Source organism: Trichechus manatus, unplaced genomic scaffold (genome assembly GCF_000243295.1).
Source record: "Trichechus manatus latirostris isolate Lorelei unplaced genomic scaffold, TriManLat1.0 scaffold00018, whole genome shotgun sequence".
In the NCBI taxonomy this organism is placed as follows: domain Eukaryota; kingdom Metazoa; phylum Chordata; class Mammalia; order Sirenia; family Trichechidae; genus Trichechus; species Trichechus manatus.
Window position 1 is genome coordinate 10,559,394 of NW_004443954.1, and position 27,664 is coordinate 10,587,057.

General features: G+C 36.7%; 1 protein-coding gene across 4 annotated transcripts in view; it reads left to right on the top strand.

Annotated features, from left to right (window-relative positions):
• The window catches only part of ARFGEF1 (ADP ribosylation factor guanine nucleotide exchange factor 1), a 141,130-nt gene that overhangs the window by 99,214 nt on the left and 14,252 nt on the right, over positions 1-27,664 (top strand). For all 4 annotated transcript variants that reach the window (XR_002823347.1, XM_004372541.2, XM_023727762.1 and 1 more), the window contains 14 exons: positions 2,305-2,433; positions 3,339-3,497; positions 3,748-3,898; positions 8,854-8,944; positions 14,217-14,257; positions 14,446-14,615; positions 15,212-15,363; positions 15,489-15,661; positions 16,536-16,696; positions 17,844-17,974; positions 21,047-21,176; positions 22,104-22,239; positions 22,320-22,458; positions 24,021-24,093. Coding sequence is in view for 3 of the 4 variants with exons in the window: in XM_004372541.2 (XP_004372598.1) it covers positions 2,305-2,433; positions 3,339-3,497; positions 3,748-3,898; positions 8,854-8,944; positions 14,217-14,257; positions 14,446-14,615; positions 15,212-15,363; positions 15,489-15,661; positions 16,536-16,696; positions 17,844-17,974; positions 21,047-21,176; positions 22,104-22,239; positions 22,320-22,458; positions 24,021-24,093 (1,836 nt within the window). In the remaining variant the exon portion in view is untranslated. The remainder of the gene's footprint in view (positions 1-2,304; positions 2,434-3,338; positions 3,498-3,747; positions 3,899-8,853; positions 8,945-14,216; positions 14,258-14,445; positions 14,616-15,211; positions 15,364-15,488; positions 15,662-16,535; positions 16,697-17,843; positions 17,975-21,046; positions 21,177-22,103; positions 22,240-22,319; positions 22,459-24,020; positions 24,094-27,664) is intronic.

Below are 27,664 nucleotides of genomic sequence, written 5' to 3' on the forward strand. Positions count from 1 at the left end.
GTGGTCCATTAGTCCTTTGGACTAATCTTTCCCTTGTGTCTTTGGTTTTCTTCATTCTCCCTTGCTCCTGAAGGGATGAGACCAGTGGAGTATCTTAGACGGCCACTGACAAGCTTTAAAGACCCCAGGCGTCACTCACCAAAGTAGAATGTAGAACATTTTTTTTATAAACTGTTATACCAGTTGAGCTAGCTGTTCCCCGAGACCGTGGTCCCCACAGCCCTCAGCCCAGTAACTTGGTCCTTCAGGGAGTTTGGATGTGTCTATGGAACTTCCATGACCTTGCCTTGGACAAGTTGTGCTGGCTTCCCCAGTGTTGTGTACTGTCTTACCCTTCACCAAAGTTACCAGTTATCTATTGTCTGTTTAGTGTTTTTCCCTCTCACCCCTCCCCTCCCTCGTAACCATCAAAGATTGTTTCTTTTTGTATTTAAACCTTTTCAGGATTTTTTATAGTAGTGGTCTTATACAATATTTGTCCTTTTGTGATTGACTTATTTCACTCAGCATGATGCCCTCCAGATTCATTCATGTTGTGAGGTGCTTCGCAGATTCATCATTGTTCTTTATCATTGTGTAGTATTCCATAGTTTATCCATTCATCTGTTGTTGGGCACCTAGATTGTTTCCATCTTTTTGCTATTGTGAACAATGCTGCAGTGAACATGGGAGTGCCTATGTCTATTCGTGTGACAGCTCTTATTTCTCTAGGATATATTCCTAGGAGTGGGATTGCTGGCTCATATGGTATTTCTAGCTTTTTAAGGAAGCGCCATATCATTTTCCAAAATGTTTGTACCATTTTGCATTCCTACCAACAGTGCATAAGAGTTCCAGTCTCCCTGCAGCCTTTCCAAAACTTATTTTCTATTGTTTTGATTCGTGCCAGTAATGTCGAGGTGAGATGGTATTTCATTGTGGTTTTGATCTGCATTTCTCTAATGGCTAGTGATTGCAAGCATTTCCTCATGTATCTGTTAGCCACTTGAATATCTTCGTTGATGAAGTGTCTGTTCATATCCTTTGCCCATTTTTTAATTGGATTCTTTGTCTTTTTATTGTGGAGGTGTTGGATTTTCCTGTAGATTTTAGAGATTAGACCTTTGTCAGACTTGTCATAGCCAAAATTTTTTCCCAGTCTGTAGGTTCTTTTTTTACTCTTTCAGTGAAGTCTTTTGATGAGCACAATGTTTAATTTTTAGAAGATCTCAGTTATCTAGTTTATTTCCTGGTGTTTGTATATTGTTAGTTATGGTTTGAATCCTGTTAATGCCGTGTATTAGGGCCTCTAGAGTTGACCCTGTTTTTTCTTCTATGATCTTTATAGTTTTGGGTTTTATGTTTAGGTCTTTGATCGATTTTGAATTAGTTTTTGTATGTGGTGTGAGTTATGGGTCCTGTTTCATTTTTTTGCAGATGGACATCTGGTTTTGCCAGTGCAATTTTTTTAAATGATCATATTTTGTAAATAAAGAAAATCAACAAATGGATGGTTTGAAAACAAAAAAAATTCTCCATTTTCGCATAAAGACCTGGTCTTTAGAACCATGTCGATAACTAAGAAGTGGGTGTATATGTTTTGATATTAGGGTTTTCAGTAGTCAGAAATCAGCGTTTTCTTTGTTTTACATTATAACTTCACTAGGTACTCATGGTCTTGATGGTAAGATTTGAGTAAGTATTTGTTGGTTTTCACAATACTTTTCTTGCAGTGAAGAAAGATTGTATTGAACTATATATTTTAAAGTGTCGTCCAACTAGGAACCAAAGATTTTACTGATGCCTCACCGTAAAAAAAATTTAAGTATTTAAAAAAAGATTAAATGATGTTTTTTAAGCAGCAGGGTTAAAGAAGAGAATAATGTAATTGTTGCAAGTAGGAACATGATTAAAAGGATTTTATTTGAAAGAAAGAACCAGTGAAATATTGCAAGGGACAGAGCTTGCAGAGAGAAGATTCTGAAGTCAGGGGTAAAGCTAATGTTATTTATGAATCTGGACTATTCCCATTTTTTTAGTGATGTGAGTAATTTACAGATGCTGTGCTTAAAGTATGCCTAAGGTCACCTACTGGTTTGTAATCTTGCTCTTTCTTACTTATTTAAGCCCAGGCAGCCTTCCCATAGTTCATCCCCTGTGCCTAAAAAAGCTTTCCAAATAACTATGCCAAGAACTTGATTTGCTTTTTTCCAGAACTTCCTCAAATCTTCTATCATCTAAAACCTCTGAGAAATGTTAATATAGTATTATCATAAGAGTTAATTATTGGTTGATGCCCATTATATATTTGACATCTTTTTCTAGTTGGCTTGGACCCCTTTTCTGGCCGCATTCAGTGTGGGTCTACAAGACTGTGATGATACTGAAGTAGCTTCTCTTTGCCTGGAAGGTATAAGATGTGCAATCAGAATTGCGTGCATTTTCAGCATTCAGGTAACAAAGAATTTTGTAGCCAATCTGAAAAATGTAAATTGCTTATATTATTACTGTAATGTAGATTACAATAATTTTTTATATCTGAGTTATTAAAAATTAATTTTCAGTTTATGGTGGAATTTAAATGAATTTTAACGTTTAAGTTTCTGATAAACCATGATGGAAGGAGTCGTTCTGTGTTGATCTGTCTAAAATTCACCATAATAACTTTGCAGTTTTGTTCTCTATATTCTCTATATTATATTAGCTGTTTAAAATGTTTCTAAGACATTGAATTACTGTGTGATAATTTGAATATCTGTTTCATGTTCAAATTTATTGAATCATGTTACATAAACTTTTTATATCACCTTATAACCTGACCTAACTCTGAGAACAAGTTATCTTTAAAAGCACCAGGTGTCTAGTGTGCAGTTTTTCATGAAAGCCGTCCCTTCTAGTAATTTATATGCTTTGTCTGATAATAGTTTTGGCCAAAGCTTTTCTTTTCTTTTTTTACAAACCTGATTCACATTTAATTATAAATGGTATGGCTTAAAAACCACAGCCTAGCTGCAGAGAAAAAATAAGCAAATTTACAAATTAGGTTTGTGCTGGTCCACACAGTACTTGAAACTTAAGTGCTCAATGAATGTTTTTTTAACTACATGATTTTATTTAATATTACTAAAATCTCTTCTTGATTTGGCACCTACATTGTCCTTGGATTTTAGAAATTTGTGCCTTTTCTGCATCATTCATCATCTTAAAATTAAAAAACTGCAGTTATTTGTGATATTGTATGTAATTCATGAAATGTCAGTTGAAATTTTACTTAACACATTAACAGCTTGTCAGTAGGGAATTAAAGATTGCTATGCTGTATTTACAACCATAAAAGTACACTTTTCTCTTTTTTATAGCTGGAAAGAGATGCGTATGTCCAGGCATTAGCAAGATTTACCTTACTTACAGTGAGTTCTGGTATTACTGAAATGAAGCAGAAGAACATCGACACAATAAAAACACTCATCACAGTAGCTCATACAGATGGAAATTATTTAGGAAATTCATGGCATGAGGTATAAGCACTTTCTTTATTTTTAGCTTTGCAATTTGATTTATAAAATGAGCTAATACTAAATATTTAATCAGTGACATGCTTAAGTGGGGAAGAAATGAATTTACTTTTTACAACTATAATTTGTGTTTAGAATAAGTACATTTAGCTTTTTATATTGACATAATTTGGTGTACCGTTTAAATCCTTGCTTGCATACATTTAAATATTTTTCACATGGAGTTTTTTTTCATTTCCTTTTTGTGATTAAGATTTTGAAGTGCATCAGTCAGTTGGAGCTGGCACAGCTGATAGGAACTGGAGTGAAACCCCGGTATATTTCTGGAACAGTGCGAGGCAGAGAAGGATCTCTGACTGGAACAAAAGATCAGGCTCCTGATGAATTTGTCGGTCTGGGGCTAGGTGAGAGTTTTAAAAATTATTTTTATGCAGTATCAAAAATTATTTTTAACTTACTCATTATAAGTAACTTTATTGTAGCAATGCATTATAGGGATATGATAAAATGCCCTTTGGCTAACTCTGTGAGAAAAAAGCAGGGTGTTTAAGTAGGGAACTAAGTATTTCTTGCCTGGTCTGGTTTATGCAACATTAAATGACCCTTAGTCTTAATCTTCTAGTTTGGGGGTGGGTGGGAGAAGAATGCAGCTTAAAATTACTTGCTTTTAAGGCTAGGCAGGTAACTTAAATGTGTGAAGGCTAGTATAAGATAATAGAGAGTTTGGCCTTGGAGAATGCATTCACGTTCAAAACTTCTAAAGGCATTCTGCAGGCCCAGCCAAACACTTCTGCCAGTATGGACTCTCTTCCCTGGTTCCTGTCATGTGCTTAATATGGCCAGGTATTTCCAGGCTTACCCCAGTAGAACAGTGGACAGTATTGGCAAAAATGAATATAGAGCAGTCAAAGATAATACATTTTTAGTTATAAAATGAAGGCGTCTGGCCAGAGAAGAAATAAAGTTTAGACTATTTTTTACCTTGAATAAGGTACTTCTGGGTTTGAATTAAGGAGCCCTGGTTGCACAGTTGTTAAGCACTTGACCACTAACCAAAAGGTCAGTGGTTCAAACCCACCAACCACTCTGCAGGAGAAAGATGTGGTAGTCTGTTTTGGCAAGGATTACAGCCTTGGAAACCCTGTGGGGCAGTTTTTACTCCATCCCACAGGGTCAATGTGAGTCAGAACCTACTCAACGGCAATAGGTTAACAGGCTTGAATTCTTTTGTATCTCTTCCTTGCTATGTGCAAGTTACTTTCACTCTCTGAGCTCTTTTGCAAACTACAGGTAATATCTACTCAGAAAGTTTTAGGATTAACTAAGAATATATATGAATGGATTTAGCACAGTGGCTGGAATATTAGAGGTTTCTGAATTATTCTGTGTCCATCCTCCCCACCCCATCTCCAACCAAGGAATCTAGAGACATGACTTAAGGCAGGCAGGAAGGAATACACCTGAGATCCAGGAATAGTTACTTTTAAATTAAGGCTTTGTATTTTAACTTTGCATCTCTGGACATTTTTCTGTGGTTGCTAGCAATAACTAAGTCCAAAGAATTTCAAGCCTGAAGAAGAATCCATAGGTAAAGAAGTAAAGACCCAGGACCATGTTGTGGCTTCAGGTTGGACTGGAGAAAATTAGTTCCTGGTGGTAATCCAACCATAGCAGCCAGCAGTGCAGTCTGTACCACAGTTATTATACCATAGATGCTGTGGTCCTGCGAGGTCTGGAGTTCTACCAGTGCAGGTGTAGGCCTGATGACTTGGTGACCCGGCAGCAGGATTTAGAACTTCCTGAGTACCTGCATGGTGACTTTCATAACCTGGAAGTCTAACCTGTAACATTAGAACTATAATTACTCCAGGAGGTAGCAGGAGGCATGGTGAAAAATACTTACAGGCAGGTGAAATGAATGTGCATTGATTGATTCAATAGCTTTGAAAGGCCTCAGGAGTGTGGGAAGGCCAAAATAATGAAAAGGTGCAAATTACTGGGGCTCAGTGTTAGCAAGTAGAACTACACAAGTAAATTATACTAAAAATAATAGTATCAGTGGAATAGTTCATTCTGAAAGTTTTAGTCTAATGAGAAATAATGATACTTATAATGTTTGCTAGTATACTTCAAAGCCAATTAAAATTAATTTGATAACTGTGCTGTTGTGCTACTTAGGTTGCAAAGATATGGAATGGCCTTCCTCTTCTTTCAGGAAAGGGGAGTTTACATGAAGATACACACATTTTGGATCTGAAAATGAAAGACAGTTCAGACTTCCAAGCCACTCCAGGGACCAGCCACTCTCTTCCACCTCTTTTTCATGCTTTATTTAGGCTTTCTCTTATGTCATCTACTTCTCTTTTTGGGTCTGCTCCATTCTTAACTCAGTCTGGATTGCTTAGGTCTTCCATTTTCCAGTGTGTACCCTAGACGGAGCTGATCTTACTGAGTTGGCCTCTGTTGAACAGAGTCCTTACTTCAGGCCATCTCGTTGGTCATCAGCCAGCCTATGTCATAGATGCCCATCCCTGGTCTATCTGTGCTCACTGGCTCAGACAATGGCTGCTTTCTGGAGCCGGACAGTGTAGGCAGAGTTTAAACTAGAAGAGGATAAGGTACAGACAGATAATCAAGCCAGTTTAATCTATGTATATTTTTTATTTTTTTAAACTAATGTCCTTCTTAATTGCCAGTATTCATGGACCAAATATTTTATGAAATCAAGTTAACAGGGTTGAGGATGTGTATTTCTGACCTTCTGGATGATATGTTAAAAATCTGTACTTGTATTTTTTAGAAAAAGGAAATTTTTGATTATTGAGAATACAGTGTATATAAATATTAGATTTGAATTATATGCATACTGGCTTGGTCATATAAATGAATAATTGCAGCATATATTCTTTGTTCTCTGTGTATATTAGTTAACCATAAATATTTGTGCTTTAGAGTAGATTGGTAATAAACTATTAGCAGATTATTGTTTATTGTGATACAAATCTTTGAAAGAGTTCACGTATTTGTGAAATGGGTCCTTTGGATTCCTGTATGTTTTATATATTCTTTGATTCCATTGAGTGTGTTTATTATTAATGATTACAGATTGTTATATTTAAATATAAAATGTATAGGAAGCTCTGTAAAAAGGACATATAGTTGATACATAAAAGAAGTTATGTGGTGATCGGTGCTATTTTTTCTCATGGATTTCTCTTCATTAAATTCCTATAACGTCCTGTACATTTGAAGTTACTCTTTGCCCTACCACCCCAGTTCTCTGTCACTTATTTCAGGCTTTCATCATTTCTCACTTGTATTATAGAAGTAGACTCTTCATTTGTCTCTCTGACTCAAGTATCACTTCCTCTTTGAATATGCTCTCCAGACACTACCAGAATTATTTTTCTAAAGATAAATTCGATCATGTCAATCTTCTAAAAAGGTCTTATGGTTTTCTGTTTTTCCAAAGCAGTATGTGTAACATGGTATTCAAGGCTCTTCACAGTCTATTTCTAGTCTGCCTTTCCAGCTTCATCTCCTGCTACTGTTCTCTTCGTTTTACCCTGTCCCTCACCAAATCCTCCATCGTGGACACACCAAAGTATGTTAAAACATGCTGTGCACTTGCGTGCTTCCTTTACCTAATAGTGCTGCCCTCTCTTCCTGAAATGCTTTTCCTTATGCTTCATTTTCACATGGCCATCTTTCTGGGTCCAGCTTGAATAAACATTTCATCCTATGTGATGACTTCCCATAAGGCAACACCCCTTGTCTTCTCCCCCTATCAAAATTAGTTCTACTTAGCAAACTTGCAGTTTAGTAGTTAGTTCATTTGAGCCATAAAGTAATCATTACACTGTATTATAGTTAGTTGTAAACATGTCTGTCTCTCCTGGTAAATTATTGACTTGGTGAGGAAGAAGGTCACATCCTTTTCACGTTGTTCAGTTCCTGGAATATAATTAGAATCCAGCTGGTTTAAATGACATTATCTGGCATGTTTGCGATCCGAAAGACATTTGTTGAGTATCTGATCAATCAGTCAACAACTATTTGCTGAACACCTGCTTTGTGTACTCAGTATTGAGTAAGATAGAGAAGTACAAAAAATGTATATGACATGATTCATAACCTTAGTAGTTTTTTATCTGGTTGAGAAGGCAATACAGACACCCACAAAATAATTTATATGGACCTGTATGGAAGAAATTCTGATCTGAATAGTACTTAGTTCAGAAGAAGGTGATAACAATAGAGAGGAATCCTTCATTGAGAACACAAATTGGGTCTTGGTAGATAATTTTTATATAGTTGAAGGTTGGCATGAGCAGATGCATATTGGCTAGAATGTTGAAGGGAAGTACCTTAACTGCTAGGCTGGGAAGTTTGTTCCTTATCCTGTAGGTAGCGGTAGCAAAATGAAGATGATGATTTAGGAAAATTAATCTGGGAGAAGATGGGAAAAATTAAAAACCAGTTGCTGTCGAGTTGATTCTGACTCATAGCGAACCTATAGGACAGAGTAGAACTGGCCCATAGAGTTTCCAAGGAGCACCTGGTGGATTCGAACTGCCAGCCTTTTGGTTAGCAGCTGTAGCACTTAACTAGTACGCCACCAGCGTTTCCATGGGAAAAATTAGCAGCAGAGAAATCAGTTGGAAACTGTTTCAGTAGTCCAGGCATGAAATTATGAGGGCCTAAACTAAGTAGGAGTGGAAATGAATGGATGATATGAAAAGTAGGTCAAAGGAAAAATCCCTCAGGTTTAGTGACTAATTGAATGCTGAGAGTGGCGGAGGGGAAAGAAATCAAAGATAATTCTAAGTTTAAAAGTTTGAAAATTAGAGAAATTGTTGTTCCACTGTCTAAAAAATATGGAACCAGTTCTGGAGGAAAAGATAGATGATTCCTCTGAATTAGAGGATGTTAGAACATACAGGTAGACATTTCCAATAAGCAGTTGTAAACGGGACTTGATTAAATGACTGGGGAGGTCTAGCTATATGGAATTGGGAATCATCCTTAGAAGTTGTAGTGGGAACTGGGGTCAGTGCTGTCTTAAACATTATGCCTAATGTCATTAATATTGTGACCTGAATTCTCGGTCCTTCTAATTTGTGTGATCTTTGCAAACACAGTTTGTGTCTTTGTAACCACGTCTTATATACTGCTTAGTATAGCTCATTAAGCATATTTGGCCTTGGTAAATGTCACTGATGGCAAAAGAATTGCTCATTCAAAGCCTTTTTTCTTTTAATAGGAAAATAATTGACTCAGAAATGCGTTATAGAACTATAAGTGTGTTCTTCCACTGAATTATTTTCAAACTGAAATGACTCTCTTTTATGTGTGGTAGTTGGAGGAAATGTGGACTGGAAGCAGATAGCAAGTATTCAGGAATCCATTGGAGAAACCAGTTCTCAGAGTGTTGTTGTTGCTGTAGATAGGTAAGGTATTCATTTCATTCCCTTTTCAGATGAATACTATTTCAATTCTGTAGCATTTAGACATATTTTGCTCATTAGTAAAAAGAAAAAAAATACTGCCAAAAGAATCTCTCTAAAGTAATATAAGACTGTATTGTGAAATGCCATGATTTAGATGATGAAGTACCTGTAATTTTGCATTTTAAATAGTAGAATATAGGAAGGAGATAAACAGTATAACATTTTAAGTTACAGATAAATCCTAGTGGGCATTAGGGATATGGTTACCTTGATGAAAAATGACACAAATATTTTGTTTTCTTCATAGAAAACATATTCCCCTTATTATCCCTATTTGACAACGCAATGTAATTTGTCTTTCTGGGTCCTTGATGTAGAACTGAGTTACAGGTAAAATGAAAGGGATTTTCTGGCAATTCTCATTATAAGCGTCTTTGGAAAGGACTTTTGAGTTTATGTATTATGTATATTACTAGGTATTCCTAAGTTTTAGTTTGTTTTCTAAAAGAACTCACATACATGGTTTATTTTACTATGGAATATTTAATTTATTTCAGATGTAAAATGCCCAGCGTGTAGAACAGCATCTAGTGTTCTTTTGAAGATGAGTTTTTTCCCAGATAAATGTCTCAATAACTGAAACTTAGCATTTTACAACACTAACGTTTAAAATTTTTTTTTTAACCACTGTTGATGAAAACTTTCAAAAATACATGTTCTCTCATCTTTTCTTGATGGCCTGGAGATTCATGCTGATTCATTATTTTACTGTGGGTAACATTTGTTGCTCTAAGTACAAACAGGACTAGAGTGTTCAGTGGCTACGGACCCTGGACATACTCCCTAGAACTTTTTCCCTGAAAATTCTTAATGTCATTTGCTGCCTCTTTTGGGGGGGTAGGGTGGAACGGCCACTTGCCTTTTTCTTGCAAAAGTTGAAGACAGATTGTGTACCATCTGATACCTACCATGTAGTGTGAGGATCCCACTTGCTGGCACTTTTCAAAGTGCCTTACGTGTATCACTTCATTTAATCCTTTCCGTAGCCTCAGGAGAGGACTGTTGTTGTCATCATTTACAGATAAGGAAGCTGACACAGAGGGAGGTTGGGAAACTTGCTCATTTACCCCGCCGGGCTAGCCTGGCCTTGGTTATTGCAGTAACTGTCTGGTTCTCTCATTCACAGACAATCTGAGGGTTGCGGCAGGACATAACTCAGGCAGCAGGTCTCCGAGTGTGTGCTCTTAACCTCTGCACCTGTCTGCCTGTGCGTACAAGTCCGGAGCAGTGTGACATCTGCCCCTCTGCTGCTTTCTTCTAAATGGTTTTCTTCCCTTGCAGAAAATCATCTTCACTGTCATTATGAGAATCTTTTCAGACAAGATTTAACATTTTAGATGCTGTTGCTATTTCCAGAATCTACTTTATCGTGACCACATCCGGTCCTAATTTATCTTCCTATCCACTGTTTATTACAGGGGGCATGTCCCTCATTTGAACAAATTATATGCCTCTCTGTTTTAAGAATTGATGCACTTTCAGAGGCGTCTTAGCACAGTACTTCATTGTCTCAAGCTCATCATCATCATATACTTGTACAAACAAATCCATTGTCCAATTTTATGCAAAGCCTAACATTTAAATTTTAGCATATAGTGGAAGCATTAAAAAAGTATATCTTTGATTTATTGTAAGATTGTATTATTCTTGTGTGATGTATTTAATTTCTTCTGCATTTCTATTTTCATATGTTATATTCTAACTCTCTGGTACATCAGCTAATTCAGTAAGGTAACATTGGTAATCAAAACAGTGGTGAGAATATTGTCAGGTATCAGCCTGGAGATTTCTGTAATTGTCCAGCAGAAACACTTCCTTGTCTGGTGGCCTGTTGTTTGGACTAATCTGTTACTATTAGTATAGGAACTAAACAGAAACTAGTAATAAAAACAATTATTTTTAATTCTTTAGCATCTATTTCTTTATCAACAACAATAAAAAAATTGATTTATTTACAAGCGTTAAGATAATAAAATTTTCTAATTACCTCTCTTTTTATATTGGGAATCGTGTACCATTAGAATTTAGGAGAATATCGGGCACTTTAATCTGGAGTACCTAATTCTCCACATTTGCTAGGCATCACTGAACTAGACCAATTTCAAAAGTATTATTAAACTATGCGGGGGATAGACTGTGTCCAGGAATGATTTATCTCTAAACTCTAAAAACAGCAGTTCCTTAGAATCATAGTTTTTATTACTGTGTTTTAAACACACTTGTTAGCTGCTGGTGATTTGGTCCTCACTCATGGCGACCATGCACAATGGTATCAGATTGTTGTGCTCTGTAGGGTTTTCATTTGCTGATTTTTCGGAAGTAGATCACCAGGCCTTTCTTCCTATTTGAGCACATTAGTTCTTAATACTATTTCCTCTGAATTTCTATTTATACTGACCCATCTTACTCTTTGGAACATTCTGTACCTATCAGAAAATACGTATAGCTCATCCAGCTGCATTTGCTCTTAACTGTCTTTCAGTTAGTACAGGTCTAAGAAATATAGGTTACTTTTGATATTTTCACTCTGGAAAACTTCTAACAGGTATAGTAATTTAGGCTGCTTGTGTGTTGCATACAGTTTAAAAGTTCATTTGATCCTGAAACTTCAAGAGTTTGCTCGCTTTTTTGTGTGTGCATTAGTATCATAATGTGGATGAAGCAGTAATCTATTCCCCCCACCCCCATGCTTTTTAGGGCATGTCTTTTAATATTAGCACTGAAGATTCTCATGCTTCTGTCCTTTGCTCTTCATACAAGGAATGTAGAATCCATTTCATAGACTGATTTTGTGAAACACGTAGCTCTGTGTAGTGTATTAAAGCTTAACTTTAAATGCCTCCACAGACTGCTGTGCTCTACCACTTGGCTTATCTTTAGTGGAGCATTACTAGAAATAGAGTGACCCCTGAAAGGCTACCAAAATGGGTAGGAATTTGAATGCCCTCACCCAGGAGGCATGCTCCCCTTACCTACACCATCACTCCAAGTGTTCAGAGCCTGTCTGATTGCTGATGGTAGTTCTCCGTCCGTGTTGCCTTGTGCTCCATCATTTCACCACCTTCAGCTTCCTTCCCCAATGGTTGTGTATAATCTCCACTCTGCTTCTGTTATTTACCCCTCTGCTCTTTGCCATTTGCTCCCTTCTTCATTTCGAAAACGTCTTTCTGGGTTATTTTATTCCTTTTCCTGTTGTTTTTCCTGTAGTATTTACCTTTGACTGTAGTTGTGGTGTGGTTTGTTTATATCCATTGCCTTCCATGAGAATACCTCTAGTTTAATAAATCAGCCAAGCACATTTGAAATGTGTATTCTAGAAATTTTCCTTTTTGTTCATGTAAGAGTTTTTTAGGTTTTGTATGTTTTTAGTTTCTGGTTTCCGTCTAGCCACTGGGTAAATGGGAGATTACAACTTTTGATTTTTCCCCCCGATTGTGGTTTCAGCCAGATTTTTGAATTGTTTTATTGTACTGACAAGAGCAATGTAGGAAATCTTAAGGCATTTCTTTAGCAGGAACGTAGATTCTGGGTTATCATGTTGTCAGTTTTTACATTTTTCTGTCTTTTGTTTCTCATTGCCAGGACACAGAGAGATGTTCAAGAGCACTGAGGTTAAAAATCATGGTATATTCAGAAACATCCAGATAGTAGTAGTAAACCCATTAAACCTGTTGCTGTCAAGTCGATTCCAACGCATAGTGACCATATAGGACAGAGTAGAGCTGCCCTATAGGGTAGTCGGAATCAACTCCACAGCTGTGGGCTTGGTTTTGGTTTTATAGGGTTTCCAAGGAGTGGCTGGTAGATTTGAACTGCCAGCCTTTTGGTTAGTAGCTGAACTCTTAATCACTGTGCTCCTGGGGTGGGGGCGGGACGGGGCCCTGGTGGCACAGTGGTTAAGCACTCGGCTGCTGACTGAAAGATCGGCAGTTTGAACCCACCATCCACGCCGTGGGGGAAAAGACCTGGCAATCTGCTCCCATAAAGATTTAAGCCTAGGAAACCACATGGGGCAGTTCTACTCTGTCATATAGGGTCACTATGAGTTGGCATCACCCAACGCCACAGAACAACAACAGCAGGAAAGAAAACTAGAATATATTTAAGTTTTTTAAGATATGTTTGCTCACATGAGTGTGAGGTAGTGTAACATGATTATTTAGGGGATGGACTCTGGAGTCAGACTGTCCTGGTTTGAATCTTGGCTCTTGCACTTTATTAGTTCTGAGACTTTGAAGAAGTTATTAAATGTTTTTATACCTCAGCTTCTTAGTTTTAAAATTGGTATTAAGTGGTACGTACCTCACAGGGTATTTATGAATATTAAACGAGTGAATATATATAAAGCATTTAGGACAGTTACCCGCCTTGAGAGTGGTAGCTATTAATGTTTTACTATTATTTCAAAGTTTAATATTTGAATTGCTGCTGAAACTTTTTATCATGCAAATCCTGTTGTGTACATTTTAAATTGAGGAATGTCACTCTGTCCTGAGAGTTACATCAGACCCTGGGTTCCACACCCAGAAGATGGGTAGAAATGCAGCTTTTTAAAAAAGAGAAGTAGCATGTTTATGCTGAAGTCTTTCATGAAAAATACGAAACATAGAAAAGGAGCTCAGTAGAAGGCTCGCTCGGCAGAGCTCACTGCATAGCTTAACTCCAGGCATTTGAATCCCCTGAGAAAAGCGGCCGGTCCACTTCTTAATTAAACTGTGTGAGGCTGTTTGCAAGGTTATATTAAATCACTTGTAAGTTGCCATCAATGAATTTTCTAATCAAGCTTACGTTACTTGTAAAAATAAACTTGTTTAATGCTGATAGGAAAAAATACAAAATGTTTTCTTTCGTATTGTGCCAGTTATTTGTTAGTTTTATCAAGTTAATGTTTTTCTCATCTTAGAGTCTCATGAGATACCCATCTGAGGTGTTTATAACTCTGCTAGTAAAATTGCAGCAATATAATCTCACTCTAATAGTATTATTGACTGCTAAGTGATATGCATGGGGCTGGAGGTGAGAGAAACATTTAAGCTTCAGTTGTTCCTAAATTATATGATTAAAAAACACTTACTTGATTACTTGGGTTTTTTGTTTTTTTTCCTTAAAATAGATTTTTAAAAAATAGCTAGTAACTCAGGCCACTTACTTTTAAATTGACATAAATGTAAGACTTTACATATTTTTAAATTGTGGTCTTTTTTTTTCCTAGAATATTTACGGGGTCTACGAGGCTAGATGGAAATGCTATTGGTAAGTATGTACATTCATTCCATTTGCAAACTGGCTTTTGTGCTAAAAAAACACTTTTAAGTTAATGTAGATTTTTAGTTTTTTTTTTTAAAAAATAGACCAACGTAATTTATTTTAGCAAAATGATTTGAATGTGAGTGACAGTGTGGGGTTTATAGATTTTTTATGTAAATTTCTTTGCATTATAGTGGATTTTGTCCGTTGGCTCTGTGCTGTGTCTATGGATGAATTACTTTCCACTACACACCCAAGAATGTTTAGTCTGCAAAAAATAGTAGAAATATCATATTACAATATGGGAAGAATAAGGCTGCAGTGGTCTCGAATTTGGGAAGTTATTGGAGATCATTTTAATAAGGTATTTCAATAATTATAGTTTTTGTTTGTATCTGTAATAGGTTCCTTTGTTTAAACTTTCTATATCACAATCTAATTAAGGCTTTTTTTTTTCCCCTGTGAACAGCTGTTTATTTTTTTTATAATTAAATTTAGAAAATCCTTTGAATCCTCTTTTTTTTCTTTTAAGGAATGATTGCTGTAGGTTTTAAGAATTCAGTAAAACTTGACTAAGGCAGGGAAGCCACTGAGAGACAGGACAACCGATGAATGGAACCGGCCGGGGAGGGGTAATGGGGAGAGTGCTGACATACTGCAGGGATTGCAGCCAATGTCACGAAGCAATTTGTATAAATTGTTTGAGTGGGAAACTAATATGCTCTGTAAACTTTCACTTAAAGCACAATAAAATGTTTAAAAAAAAAAAGAATTTAGTTAAAATTTATCTATTTTTGTTGTTGAGAAATAGTGTTAACATACTCCTAGTACCTTTATAGAGAATCTTAGGATTTATCTATCCATTATATTTTCTAATTTATACTTTTTCTAAAACAAAAATAAAGAATTGTGACTTTTCACTGCTGGCATGAGCATCCTGTATTTTTGTTGCCATTACAGGTTGGCTGTAACCCCAATGAAGATGTAGCTATTTTTGCAGTAGACTCCTTGAGGCAGTTGTCAATGAAGTTCTTAGAGAAGGGGGAGCTTGCTAACTTCAGATTCCAGAAGGATTTCTTAAGACCTTTTGAACACATAATGAAACGGAACAGGTATTACATATGTTGAATTACTTAAAATCAGAAAAATACCTTTCCACAGCAGGGGGAGAAACAAAAGAAAAATCTGATGAGTTTTATCTGTATGCATATCCAAGCAATTAATATTAATATTTTAGGTCTCCCACAATTCGAGATATGGTTGTACGGTGTATAGCACAGATGGTTAATTCTCAAGCTGCTAACATTCGTTCTGGATGGAAGAACATTTTCTCTGTGTTTCATCTAGCTGCATCCGATCAAGATGAAAGCATAGTGGAACTTGCATTCCAAACAACAGGGCACATTGTCAGTGAGTATTGTTTTAGCTCTGTTCAAATTATAAAACACACACACACACAATTGAATGTGTTCAAAAAGATTATGGGCATTATGGTGTTTAAGTTTACCAAGATTTGCCTGGAGAACCAGAGTGAGTAATAATAATATTGTCATTATTATTACAGTTAACATTTATTTATTACTTATTATATGCCAGACACTTACCATGTATTTTTTTTAAATCTTCACAACAATTTTATGAGATAAATACCCTTATTATCCCTTTTGTACACATAAGGAAATGCTGGCACAGAGAGGTTAAATAATTTACACAGGGTCACAGAACTACTAGTGAGTGAGGGAACTTAAGACAAAGCCTTTGCATTTCACTGTGTTACACAGCCTCCTTTAACTTTAAAGGGGAGTGAACTAGTAGGGAGGTAAAATAAGCCCGTATACAAGATGTTGATCATAATCAAGAATAATGACATCATCAGAGCTGTCATTTGCTAAGTGTTTGCACTTTACCTACATTATTTTATGTGGTGCTTACAACTATCCTATGGGCATTATTATCCCCATTTTATAGATCAAGAAACTGCGATACAGAGAGATTAAGTAATTTCATGTATTCATTCAGCAAATGTTTCATCGGTACCGACTGTAATACTGTGTATTAGGTGTTGGGTTTATAGTGTAAACAAAACACATGTTTCTCTGTCCTCAGTTCTCGGGGTGTTCAAGTAAGTGGTAGAGACAGTCTTGAACTCCAGATCTGTTGGCTGTCAAAGCCCTTAACAACCTTTAAGAATCAGGCGTTATAACACTTAGAGGTAGATGTGTTTTTGGTACAATTAAGAATAATTTAAATAATAATTATTTTGATATGTTTTTCTCTCTTTTAGCCCGTGTATTTGAAAAACATTTTCCAGCAACCATTGACTCTTTTCAAGATGCAGTGAAATGTTTGTCTGAGTTTGCGTGCAATGCAGCTTTCCCAGACACGAGTATGGAAGCAATTCGACTTATTCGCCATTGTGCGAAATATGTATCCGATAGACCTCAGGTATAGTGCAATTTAGTAAACAGACTTTTTGCTGAGTTATTTGTTTGTGGTCTGAAATCTAGCTATTTGGGAATTGAGATATGAAGCCTTTTTCAGTGAGCCAAAAAAGAATCTGAGCTTGAATTGTGAGTTATAATAGTTAATAATGATAGCTAACATTTACTGAAGGTGTCAGGTATTTTTCTGAGTGTTTCAAATGTATTGTTTAGTCTTCTTAATGATTTTCTAGGATAGGTAATGTTACTAGCCACATAAAGTTCCTCAGATGAGGAAACTGAGGCACAGAGCCGTTAAAAACTTGTCCATAGTTGCAGGGCTGGCTGGCAAAAGGGAACTAGGGTCTGAACCCAGGCTTGTGTTTCCAGCCATCACCTGGTACTGCTTTGTGTCTTCTGGCACCCTGCAGGACCAAAGCCGGCTGGCTGACTGTGGGTAAGTGTGAGCTTCAGCTCTGCAGGTGAAAGGCTGAAGTAGCATTACATATCTGAATCTGTCTTTGTAACTATTGTGAGGAAAAACGATACATCATAGATTTGGTAATAGGAGTTTTACTGCATACTAATGTGGACCTGTGGGGTGTTTAGTAGTTTTTACAAACATCAACTCATTTGATCTTCACAACTCCCCCGTGTGGTTGGGGTGGCTTCATGATGTCATCATCACTGACAACAGTGAGAGCCTGATCTAACCTGGCTAATAATGCAGAAAGTCCATGGGTGGCGCAAACGATTTGCGCTCGACTACTAACCTAAAGGTGGTGGTTCAGAGTCACCCAGCAGCTCCGCAGGAGAAAGGCTTGATGATCTACTTCCGTAGAGATTACAGCCAGGAAAACCCTACGGAGCACTTAGTTCTACTCTGTAACACATGGGGTCGCCATGAGTCAGAATAGACAGCAATGGGTTTGTTTGTTTTTAATAATACAGAAAGCTGGTGTCAGAGTTGAAGCTGAAAAACAGGCAGCTTTTGAGTTTTACTGTAGTGCTCTTTGTAGGCTATTAGCGTCTCTGTCTTTTGATAAATTGTTTATAAAATTGCTCGCTTTTAATTAGTAAAGCATTTAAACGTTTTTGGAGAAGTACGTAATAAGCTTAATGGACAGGTATTAATGTGTTTTGCCTTTAAAAGTTCTACCTTTCTTCTGAAGGCTTTCAAGGAATACACAAGTGATGATATGAACGTGGCTCCTGAAGACAGAGTGTGGGTGAGAGGCTGGTTTCCAGTCCTCTTTGAGTTATCCTGTGTCATCAACAGATGCAAATTAGATGTGAGGACCAGGTAACAGTCAGTGTTTGTAATGAAATTTTGAAGGATTTCTTTTGACGTTAATCAAATTAACTTTTCTTATGTAACAGAAGTTCAGTAGTTAAAGGCCATAAATCGTGTATATTATCACATGTAGGTGAGCAATTTAATAGATAGGCATATTTTAACATGTGTTAATTAGAACAACAATAAAAATGGAAATACATTACTTTTCCTTAAAATTTCGTTATAGCCTGCTTTGAGTTTTAGCTTCTAAGTTAATTTGCTTCCAGTCAGAAATTGAAGTTAGTGGCAAAATTAACTTTATTTCCAGATGAATGATATAAGAATTTTATATTGCACAACCTTGGTGGAGTTTAAGTAAACAGTAGTTTTTCTTTGAAGCCTGGACAGTAAAATAATCTTGAGTAATACAGCTTTATTAAAAAATAATCGAACTCTTTAAAAAATGTTTTCAATAATGAGATCTATAGGAACATATAGTCAGTTTGTAAAGGAACTATTATGGTTATTATGTAACCATACAAATACTCAATAGGCGTTCTTCACGTCACAGTTTGTATGAATCCCGTAGTATAATTTTTCTCACCCTGTATTTTTGACTGCCAAATTGAAATGCACAGCTTGTGTATCCTGATACGTGTCAGCAGGTATTTGAGCCCATCATGAGTTCAGTTTTACATTAGTTTTGTTTATTTTGTTGGCAGGAGGGAGTATTCCAAAGCAATATTGAACAAAATCCCTTCCTTTAAGTATCCTGCCTTGGTTTTGGAAAGAGACATTAGTCTTTTGTAGATTTAACTTTATTGAATTTTTTTTAAATCATAAAAGTAATACTTGTAACTAGTCAAGTGATAAAAATTTAATTAAAGAATTCATCTGTCTTCATGACAGAACCACACCTACCCCAAACCAAGGTTAAATTTGATTTATATCCTGAGAAACCTCTCATGTTCTTAGCACTATTTATTATAATAGAAACTCTTGAAAAATAGACAAATAATCCAAAATAGGACTCAATCCTGGGGAATTTGTCATAGAATTTAATACCATAAGAGCATTATAAAACATTTCATTTTGCATGTAGGCATGGTGAATTGTTTATCAATACACCTGTAAGGAACATGATAAAATTCAATTTTTGATAGTCCCTAATTCATGTAAATCTAAATTACTTAGATTTCCGACTTTCAAATGTCCTGCCACCTCAGTGGAGTGACTGACATGCCATGACTAACATGACTAAGAAGGTGTGGAAACCCAGCATACACGCCCCACACCTTGCCCTTGTTTATTTGTGGAAATCTGTTTGAGAGGACATCTACTGCTTTCTTAGCCTGTCCTTGTCTGGAGCCACATTTTGCCTTGCTTTCTTTTTACCATATCCCATGTTCAGATTATGGGTGTGTTCTTGTTGGTAAAGGGGAAGACGAATGAGATTAAATTTTGTTTGGTGAGGGTTTTTTATTTCTCTGCCTTACCCTAGGATTCGTGTGAGTTATTATTTAGATTACATTTAAAAATATAGGCCTATAATTTATATGGAGCCCTGGTGACATAGTGGCTAAGAGCTTGGCTGCTAACCAAAAGGTCTGCAGTTCAAATCCACCAGCTGCTCCTTGGAAACCTTATAGGGCAGTTCTACTCCGTCTTGAGGGTCGCTTTGAGTCAGAACCAACTTGACAGCACCTAACAACAACAGCAACATCATTTATATAACACCCTAAATTGTAAAGTACTTCTCACGTTTTCATTTGATTTTCCCAAAATGCTGTAGGGGAGGAAACTGAAGAGTTAGGGTTTAAATAATTAACCTAGAATCCCAAATAGTTTTTTTTTTCCCTGCATACCAGCTACTTCAGTATTGCTTGAAAAAAATACTTCTTCAGCAGTAAACATCCTCGGAGGACTTTATAGAGCTCAGTATTTGCTTTGGGACCTGGAAAACAGGATTCCCCACATCTCCTTACCCCCAGCCGTGGGAAGTAGCATCCAGTTACGTGGAGGGTGTGGGAATGGACTCTGAGCTCAGCGGATGGAGGAGGAGAGAGCCTTGTTCCATTGTAGGTGAAAAACTCTGGGTCTAGCATCTAGTGGTGGATCTGACAGAGTATTCTCCTACTAAGCCTGTGCATAGTAGCAAATTAGCTAGACCAGGAACCAGTCCTTATGGAGCCTGTCAGAGGAAAATGTGTCCTGGCTTACCATCAGACTTGGGAATGTAACACATTTGTAAATTCAAGGATGTCTATAATTTGCTAGAAGAAAGTAAGATAAAGAGAAAAGATTAAGCTTTATGTTAAGCTAACGTTGACATAAAGGTATTATTTCACAAAAGGTAATAAGGCAGCAGGAAACCAATTTCAAGTTTCAGTTTTAACACTCAAAACACAAGGAAAGTGTTCCTGCGCAGTTAATTCATTTAGCAAGTACTCACTGGGCACCTCCTTGGCCACAGGCTCTGCTCAGCTGCCTTGTGTACAGCAGTGGACGAGACAGACGGAGACCCACCCTCATGTCGCTCATTTCCTACTCAGATTTTACAGTATCCATGCTAAATCCTTTTGTTTGGCAGTAGCATATGAACAAGGGTCATAGTGTTACTTAAAAATCCCTCTAGCTTTTTAAAAAAGATCTTAAAATCTAGTTTTTGTTTCTGCGTAGACTGCTTTCGTGTATTAGAGCATGGGAATGATAGTGTTGTGGATATGCTTGCTTCCTGGGGCAGAGTTCTGAAACATTCATGTTCACCCAAATGATGATTTTTCTCAATCTGCAATTCCATTTACAGTGTTTAAATGTTGGGTTGGTGGTGTGAAAGTGAGGGAAAAGTAAAATAAAGAAAAAAAAATTTTTTAAGGCAGAGGGCTTTGGAGTTGTCTCCTAACTGATGTGTCCTATAGAAATCAGTTGTTTTACAACTTAAATATCTTACAGCTCAGTATCGTGTGTCAGTCTAGAACTGGTTTTAGCTTACGTTGTTAGTAGCTTTGGGAACTACTGAAATCTGTGTTAGCAGGTGGAGTTTTGATGTGGTATACTGTTTTATATTATCTCTCTCCCAATTATGTTTTGTCATTTTAGGGGCTTAACAGTAATGTTTGAAATAATGAAAACATATGGCCACACTTATGAAAAACACTGGTGGCAGGATTTATTTCGAATTGTTTTCAGAATCTTTGACAACATGAAGTTGCCAGAACAGCAGACAGAGGTAAAAAAAACACAAAATTTTCATTTAGCATAGTTAAGTTAAAAGGTTTTTGATATTTTCCCTAATACATTTTAGTATTTCAAATTATAATAGTATGTCTTTTTATAAACAGGAACACAATTTTGGAATAGAACTGCATTCATAAATTTACTTTTTGTTTTCAGTGTTTTTGTTAAACTTCTAGTTTCTTTTCTCATTTTAACCTTGTCACAACTGTAAAAAACCAGTAGCTTTTCTGTAGTAATGCATAGTGACTTCTCATTCTGATTTAAGAATACAAAGTAAAATTTAAATTTTATTTATTTCAATGTATTTTACTACAGACCAGATACAGTGTGCATTTCAGGAATTATGAGTAGAGCGCTTCAAATTTTCCCCTATTTTGTCTCATACAATTGTATTAAATGCAGACTTCTGCAATTATCGTTTTTGTATTTGAGAAGAGAAAAGAAATTATTTATCCTTATTTTGTATAGCCCTTTTGATCTTTGGTGGTGTTTTCAAGTAAGCAGTGTTCAGGAAAGCCAGTTTTGTTTTCAGCCCAGGACAAGCCCCGACCTTCTCCTTCCTTTTTATTTCTCTCTCATGTTCTATCCTATTCTGGACCAAGGCCAGCTGCTGTCTTCATGCATAGTGTTTGAAAAGTCATAATGTGAATATCAAAGTGATGCAGTGATATTCTTTTTATAATCAAGGCAAATAATACAGAAAATAACCGAAATCATTTTATATGTAGGTGGTTATGGGTTGTTGGGGATAATGAAGAGAAATGGAAATCAGATATTAAGATGAATATAATGTTGTAGAGAAAATTAAGAACTCTATTAAGAGAAACACTGACAGGTGTACATTTTAAATATGAAAACATTTCTTAATTCTAGATGTTGATGAATGGTTTGACTTTCACTTAACCTCTTTTCCCCCCAGAAAGCTGAATGGATGACAACTACTTGCAACCACGCACTTTATGCCATCTGTGATGTGTTCACCCAGTATTTAGAAGTCCTCAGTGATGTGCTTCTGGATGATATTTTTGCGCAGCTGTACTGGTGTGTGCAGCAAGGTAGGTCTCTACCAGATGTGTTAGAAAGTGTTACATGTGACTGTGGTAATAGATAAATGAATTGCTCTTTTCTTTTCTAGACAACGAGCAATTAGCACGTTCTGGTACAAACTGCTTAGAGAATGTTGTTATTCTGAATGGTGAAAAATTTACCCTAGAAATCTGGGATAAAACTTGTAACTGCACATTGGATATCTTCAAAACCACAATCCCACACGCGTAAGAAGATTTTATACAACCTTATTTTTATATATGTATATTTTATATTTATGTAAGTTTGATGGCAGCGAGTGAGTTCTCATAACAGAAACCCTTTAAACATGTCCCAATGCTTCATGTATTCAGATTTATTACAAATCAGACGCCTATAAACCATAGCAAATACATGAATTAACTCTTTGTAAACCAAAATCCCTTACTCCGATCATCCAAATCCAGGTCATTATGAAGTGAGTCTACTGACTTTTATAAGATTTTACTTGTCTAGAGCAAACCAAGCAGCGGTTTTTAATTTTAAAAAAATTTAAAAAAACCTCAGTGTATGTTTCAGTTACTATAGATTTAATAATCAAGTTAAAATCTATTTGCAAATATTAGATTTTGTAATTAGTTGTCACTTTCCCTAAGGGCTGTTTGGAATTAAATTGCAGTGAGGTAGTTTTTGTCAGTGAGAAAGCAGATGTAGTCAGCCTGACTGACTGACAGCACCTGGATTCTTATAGGACAGACTGGAACTTACTTCCCAGCTCAACCCTGGGGGCTCTGTGCCTGTACATAGTTTGACTTTAGATCTATAATTTCTAAATCCACAGGTAGATTGTTCGTTAAAACGTCTTATTAAGCAGTCATATGTGTATAGGCTGGCACAAAATTATATGTAAAAACTACCGATTATCCAGATTTTTAAGCTTCATAAACTTTTTCTTGACCTGAATTAAATGTGACTGCACACTTATAATTCCTTTGTAAATATCCTAAAGAATAGTAAACAGAAAGTGAAACAAAATGTGCACGCGTCTAAAAAGAAGTCTGTAGGCAGGACTACACTCCAAGGACTCATGGTAGTCTAGCTTCTTTCTAAATACTGGATAGTCTTTCTTATTTTAGGGGGCATTTTTCCTTTGGAGCAGTGTAATAAACGCACAGATAACCCTAAAATTACCTGTGTCTTATGAATTCCTGCCTACCTGTTGTCCCTTAGGAGTCGTTACAAAAGCCAATCGGGCTGTACTTTTTTTGTGTATGTTTAAAAACTGATTCTGTTTTAATTTATTGAATTAAACGCTCAGAATAAGATATTAGACCTTAAAGTTCATCTAATAAGTGTCTCTTAATAGAAAATATGTGTACCAGAGTAGTTTTCACGTGGAACTGAAGTGATCTGTTTACCGTCTGTCTGCCCCACTCCCGGCGCCTCCTGCTTCCCCAGAAGCAAGAACTTGGGCTTTACTCATCGTTAAAGCCAGGGCGCCCAATCTAGGGTTGGCAAGTTAGCTTCCTCTTTCCAGCCAAAAAATTTTTTTATTTCATTTATTTTTATGCGTTTTATTTTAAAATAGAATCTAAAGAGTTCTGTGAGTTTTTTTAAAAATCTCAAACTTTTTTTAAATCTCACTTTGGAACATACTTGATGACAGTAATACTTAGACAAATTGGTTTTAAAATTTTGAAACTTTTCAGAGAGTGGTTTTTCGTTTTTTTTAACCATAAAACATGATCAGATTTCTCCTTCAAAACATGTTGGCAGTGGCAGTGACTGGTGTGATTTTGGTGTTTTAAAGGCTCTTGACCTGGCGCCCCACCTCTGGAGAAACTGCTCCCCCACCTCCATCTCCTGTGAGTGAAAAACAGTTGGTAAGTTTTAATAAATCATATTTAAAATTATTTAATTACCTGTGGTAAGCAATTTTGTCATGGGCCAAATTCTTATATATGAGCCAACTCTTGAAAAGATGGTGTAAGTTTGCTGTCTGGTATTCTTTTGTTAAAGTCCATGGTAGTAAATTTTCATGAAGCAAAAAATTAACTCTGAGTACCATGAGGGAGTATTTTAAATTATCTTTTAATGTAAATGATCTGAGACATAGAGGACAGTGATTTCAAGGGTTATGACAGGCAGAGACCAGATTATGTAGGGACTTCTGTGCCAAGCTGACGATATTATTGGATTATTTTAACTTTTTGTTTCTATATAATTTCACTTTAAAGAAGATTACAAGAATAGTACAAAAATTCTCATGTACTCTTTCCCCAGTTCCCCAGATGTTACCATTTGACTACAATTATCATTCTACACACAACGTACATGTGCACACATTTTTCTGAATTCTTTCAAAATAATTTGTAAATATGATACACTTTTATACCTAAAAATTTTAGTATTTTCTTCAAAAACGAAAGAAAAGGATATTGTACATGACCACAGTGTAATAAACAAAACCCGGACATTAACGTTAATGCAGTACCATTATCTAGTCTACAGGCCTTATCACATCTCCACCACTGTACCTGATGTCCATGAATTTTAAACCAGGAGCCTAGAGGTAGCAAATTAGTGCCCACTGACCTGATTTGGCCTCTACAACCTCTAAATTTCTTAACTAATTGTCAGTATTTAAAACTCAGATTTCACAGAAAAGTATCATTTTGAATTTCTCCTGAAAGAACCGAAATCTGGTGTTATTGGGTGGGCCTGCACTGCTCCATGACTGTTACGTACTGGAGTTGTTCAGTTCATCACAGATTCCACCGCCTCTTACTACATCCAGTTGCAAGTTCAGAATGAGTGGATACTCATTTTAGCTTTTCTTAAGTTTGGCCCACTCACTGCCTTGCCTTGTGGGCTTTTGTCTGCCACCATGCAGTGTAGTAGTTTGCACTGTGGGCTTTGGTATCAGATCCACAATCACAGCCTGGCTCTGCCAGTTACTGGCTCTCTGGCCTTCAGTAAACCACTTACCCTTGTATGTAAATACGGCCCGTGGTGACAGTTAAATCAGATAATGCGTGCAAAATAGTGGGAACCATGCATGGCCCAGGTGAGCTCTCAGCGACTGCTGCAGGTCCGGGTGTGGTGGGCCCAGTGATCCTTCCTAGGCTGTTAGGGTGGCAGCTCACAGACGCCTCCTCTCGACCGCCCTGGCCCCTTCCAAGAGCTGCAGCCCGCTGCCCTTGCTTCTGGCCTCCTAATATCTGCCTGTTGTTGCTGCCGCTGCCACTTCTGATGTACCTACCATTTCTTCTTTCATTCTGTTTTTCTTTCTTTCTCTTCTCCCCTGTACTATTTGGCTTTTGCCAATAAATTGTAGTATTTTCTTCACTGCTATTCTTTCTCAGCTAGATTATTTGTTGCTCTGCACTCAAGGACTTTTTTAAAATTAGAAATCGAAAAATTACCTATCGCTGTTATAAAAAACAAACAGTATAGAAGTACATAGGATAAAAAGTGCAAGTCCCTTCTTAAACTGCTCCTTCAACCCCAGCTCCAGTATTTAGTACTACGGTCTGTCCTTCCACCTGTTTCCTATGCTTTTACATATATATTTAGTATTAGTGATATTACATAGAATCTTATTTGGAGGCTTTTAACTTAGGCTATCTAGGTGTTTCCACATCAACACATTGAGATTTCTTCCTTTCGTAGGGGCTTGTTCTTTTCTGTAGAGTCCTTTTTAAAGGGAGGTGGTGGCATACTATTTCTGGTACAGAGCAGTTCTAGAAAATGTAAGGATTCCAAAAAATGATTATTTTTTAAAAACTAAGAAAAAAATATACCTAGTATTTAAAAATACCTCTAATATAGAGGACGGAAGTCCCAACATTGTGACATAGTTTTTGTGGATGAGTAGTTTTCTGGGGAGAAGCTTCTTAGAAATCATTAGGATGTTGCAGCAGCTGGTGACAAGAAATTTTTAAAACCAGTGCTTTCATTTATCTCCAGTAGGACAATATATTTTTAAATTTAACAACCGATTAATTTCTCCCTTAACATATACTTATTAAATTTAAAAAATAGACATTTGTTTTGTAATTATTTTTAAACAATAAACATTCCCTTAAAGGATTTGTAATTTTATAAGCGTTGCTGTGTGATTCTTACATTTAAATTTGCGTTTAAAAATATATTTTATTTCATCATGGTCAAATAAATTACCCAAATACCCTGTTGGACCCATACAATTTTTAGTGAAAGTGTTACACACTTAGGAAAAATACAAAGATGAACAAGAATAATCATAATAATAATATGCCTTTAGATTTGTGTTGCGCTTCACTGTTTAAAAAGAGATTTTCTCATTTGATCCCTCCAACAGTTCTGGAAACCCAAGTTTGATACATGTTATCTGCATTTTAGGCAGACCAGGGGATGAAAGATCATATTGTAAGCCTAAGTTGCGATCTTATTTCGATCAGCACTGTTTCTGGGGTACACAGGCCTCTGTCTGCAGCCAGGGTTGTCTCAGAATGCAACTGCTCTGCCAGAAATCTCAGTTCCTCCTGAATCCTGTGTCTTCTCTCTGAGTGTGTCATCCTGTTATAGCAAAATAAAGTTAGAATGTAGTAGTTTCAGCTACGCCTTATTGTCTGACTCTGTGCTGTTGCTTTGCATTCATTCTCTTTAATCCTTAACAACCACAAGGAAAATGTCATCTCCATTTTCATGATTGGAAATCCACAGCTCCAGGTAAATTGCTTTTCCAAAGTCACACTGCTAGTAAGTTCTGGAGCTAAATCCTAGTGTAGCTCTGCTGGACTCCAGAGTCAGCTTCTCTTTCTGATGCCACACTCCTTCCCAGTGACTCTGTATCTGTGACCTCAGCCATCCAGACCCTTGTGATGACTTTTCTGGTCCCTGGTTCCTCGTTCCTCGGGTGACAGAAACCTTTCCCTAAACTCGCTCTGCAGAGCTTCCCTGGGCTCAGCCTGCACAAAACTTGAGAAATCTCCCTCCTCTCTTCCAAACGTGTGTTCTGTTTAGTTTTTGTAACCACTCGGGTTGTGTGACTAGTTTTGTCAGTGGTGTTTTCATCTGTTGCTCTTAGGTGGTATGAGGCCTGCACCAGTGAAAGTCAGAAAGGAAGCTTTTCTCTGAAAAGCTCTTATCCGTGCATATTATTGTTGTTAGTTGCCCTCCAATCCATGGGACCTTAAGTATAACAGACCGCAGGGGCCTATGAGGAGCAGACCATCAATTGCACATGTGCAAATTCAAGTTGAAGTATCCATGTATAGGAAGTTTTAAATAGTTTTCTCATTGTGTATATAATCGCAGTGTGTAGAACATCATTTTCATAGGGACATAATAGAATTAAAAGATAAATAAAAAATATAAAATATTTTCATCCCTCCCCACTCAAGATTGCCTCATGCCCCCCAGAAGTTCACTCCCCCGACACTGATTTAATTTCTGTCCTCACAGGTTGTC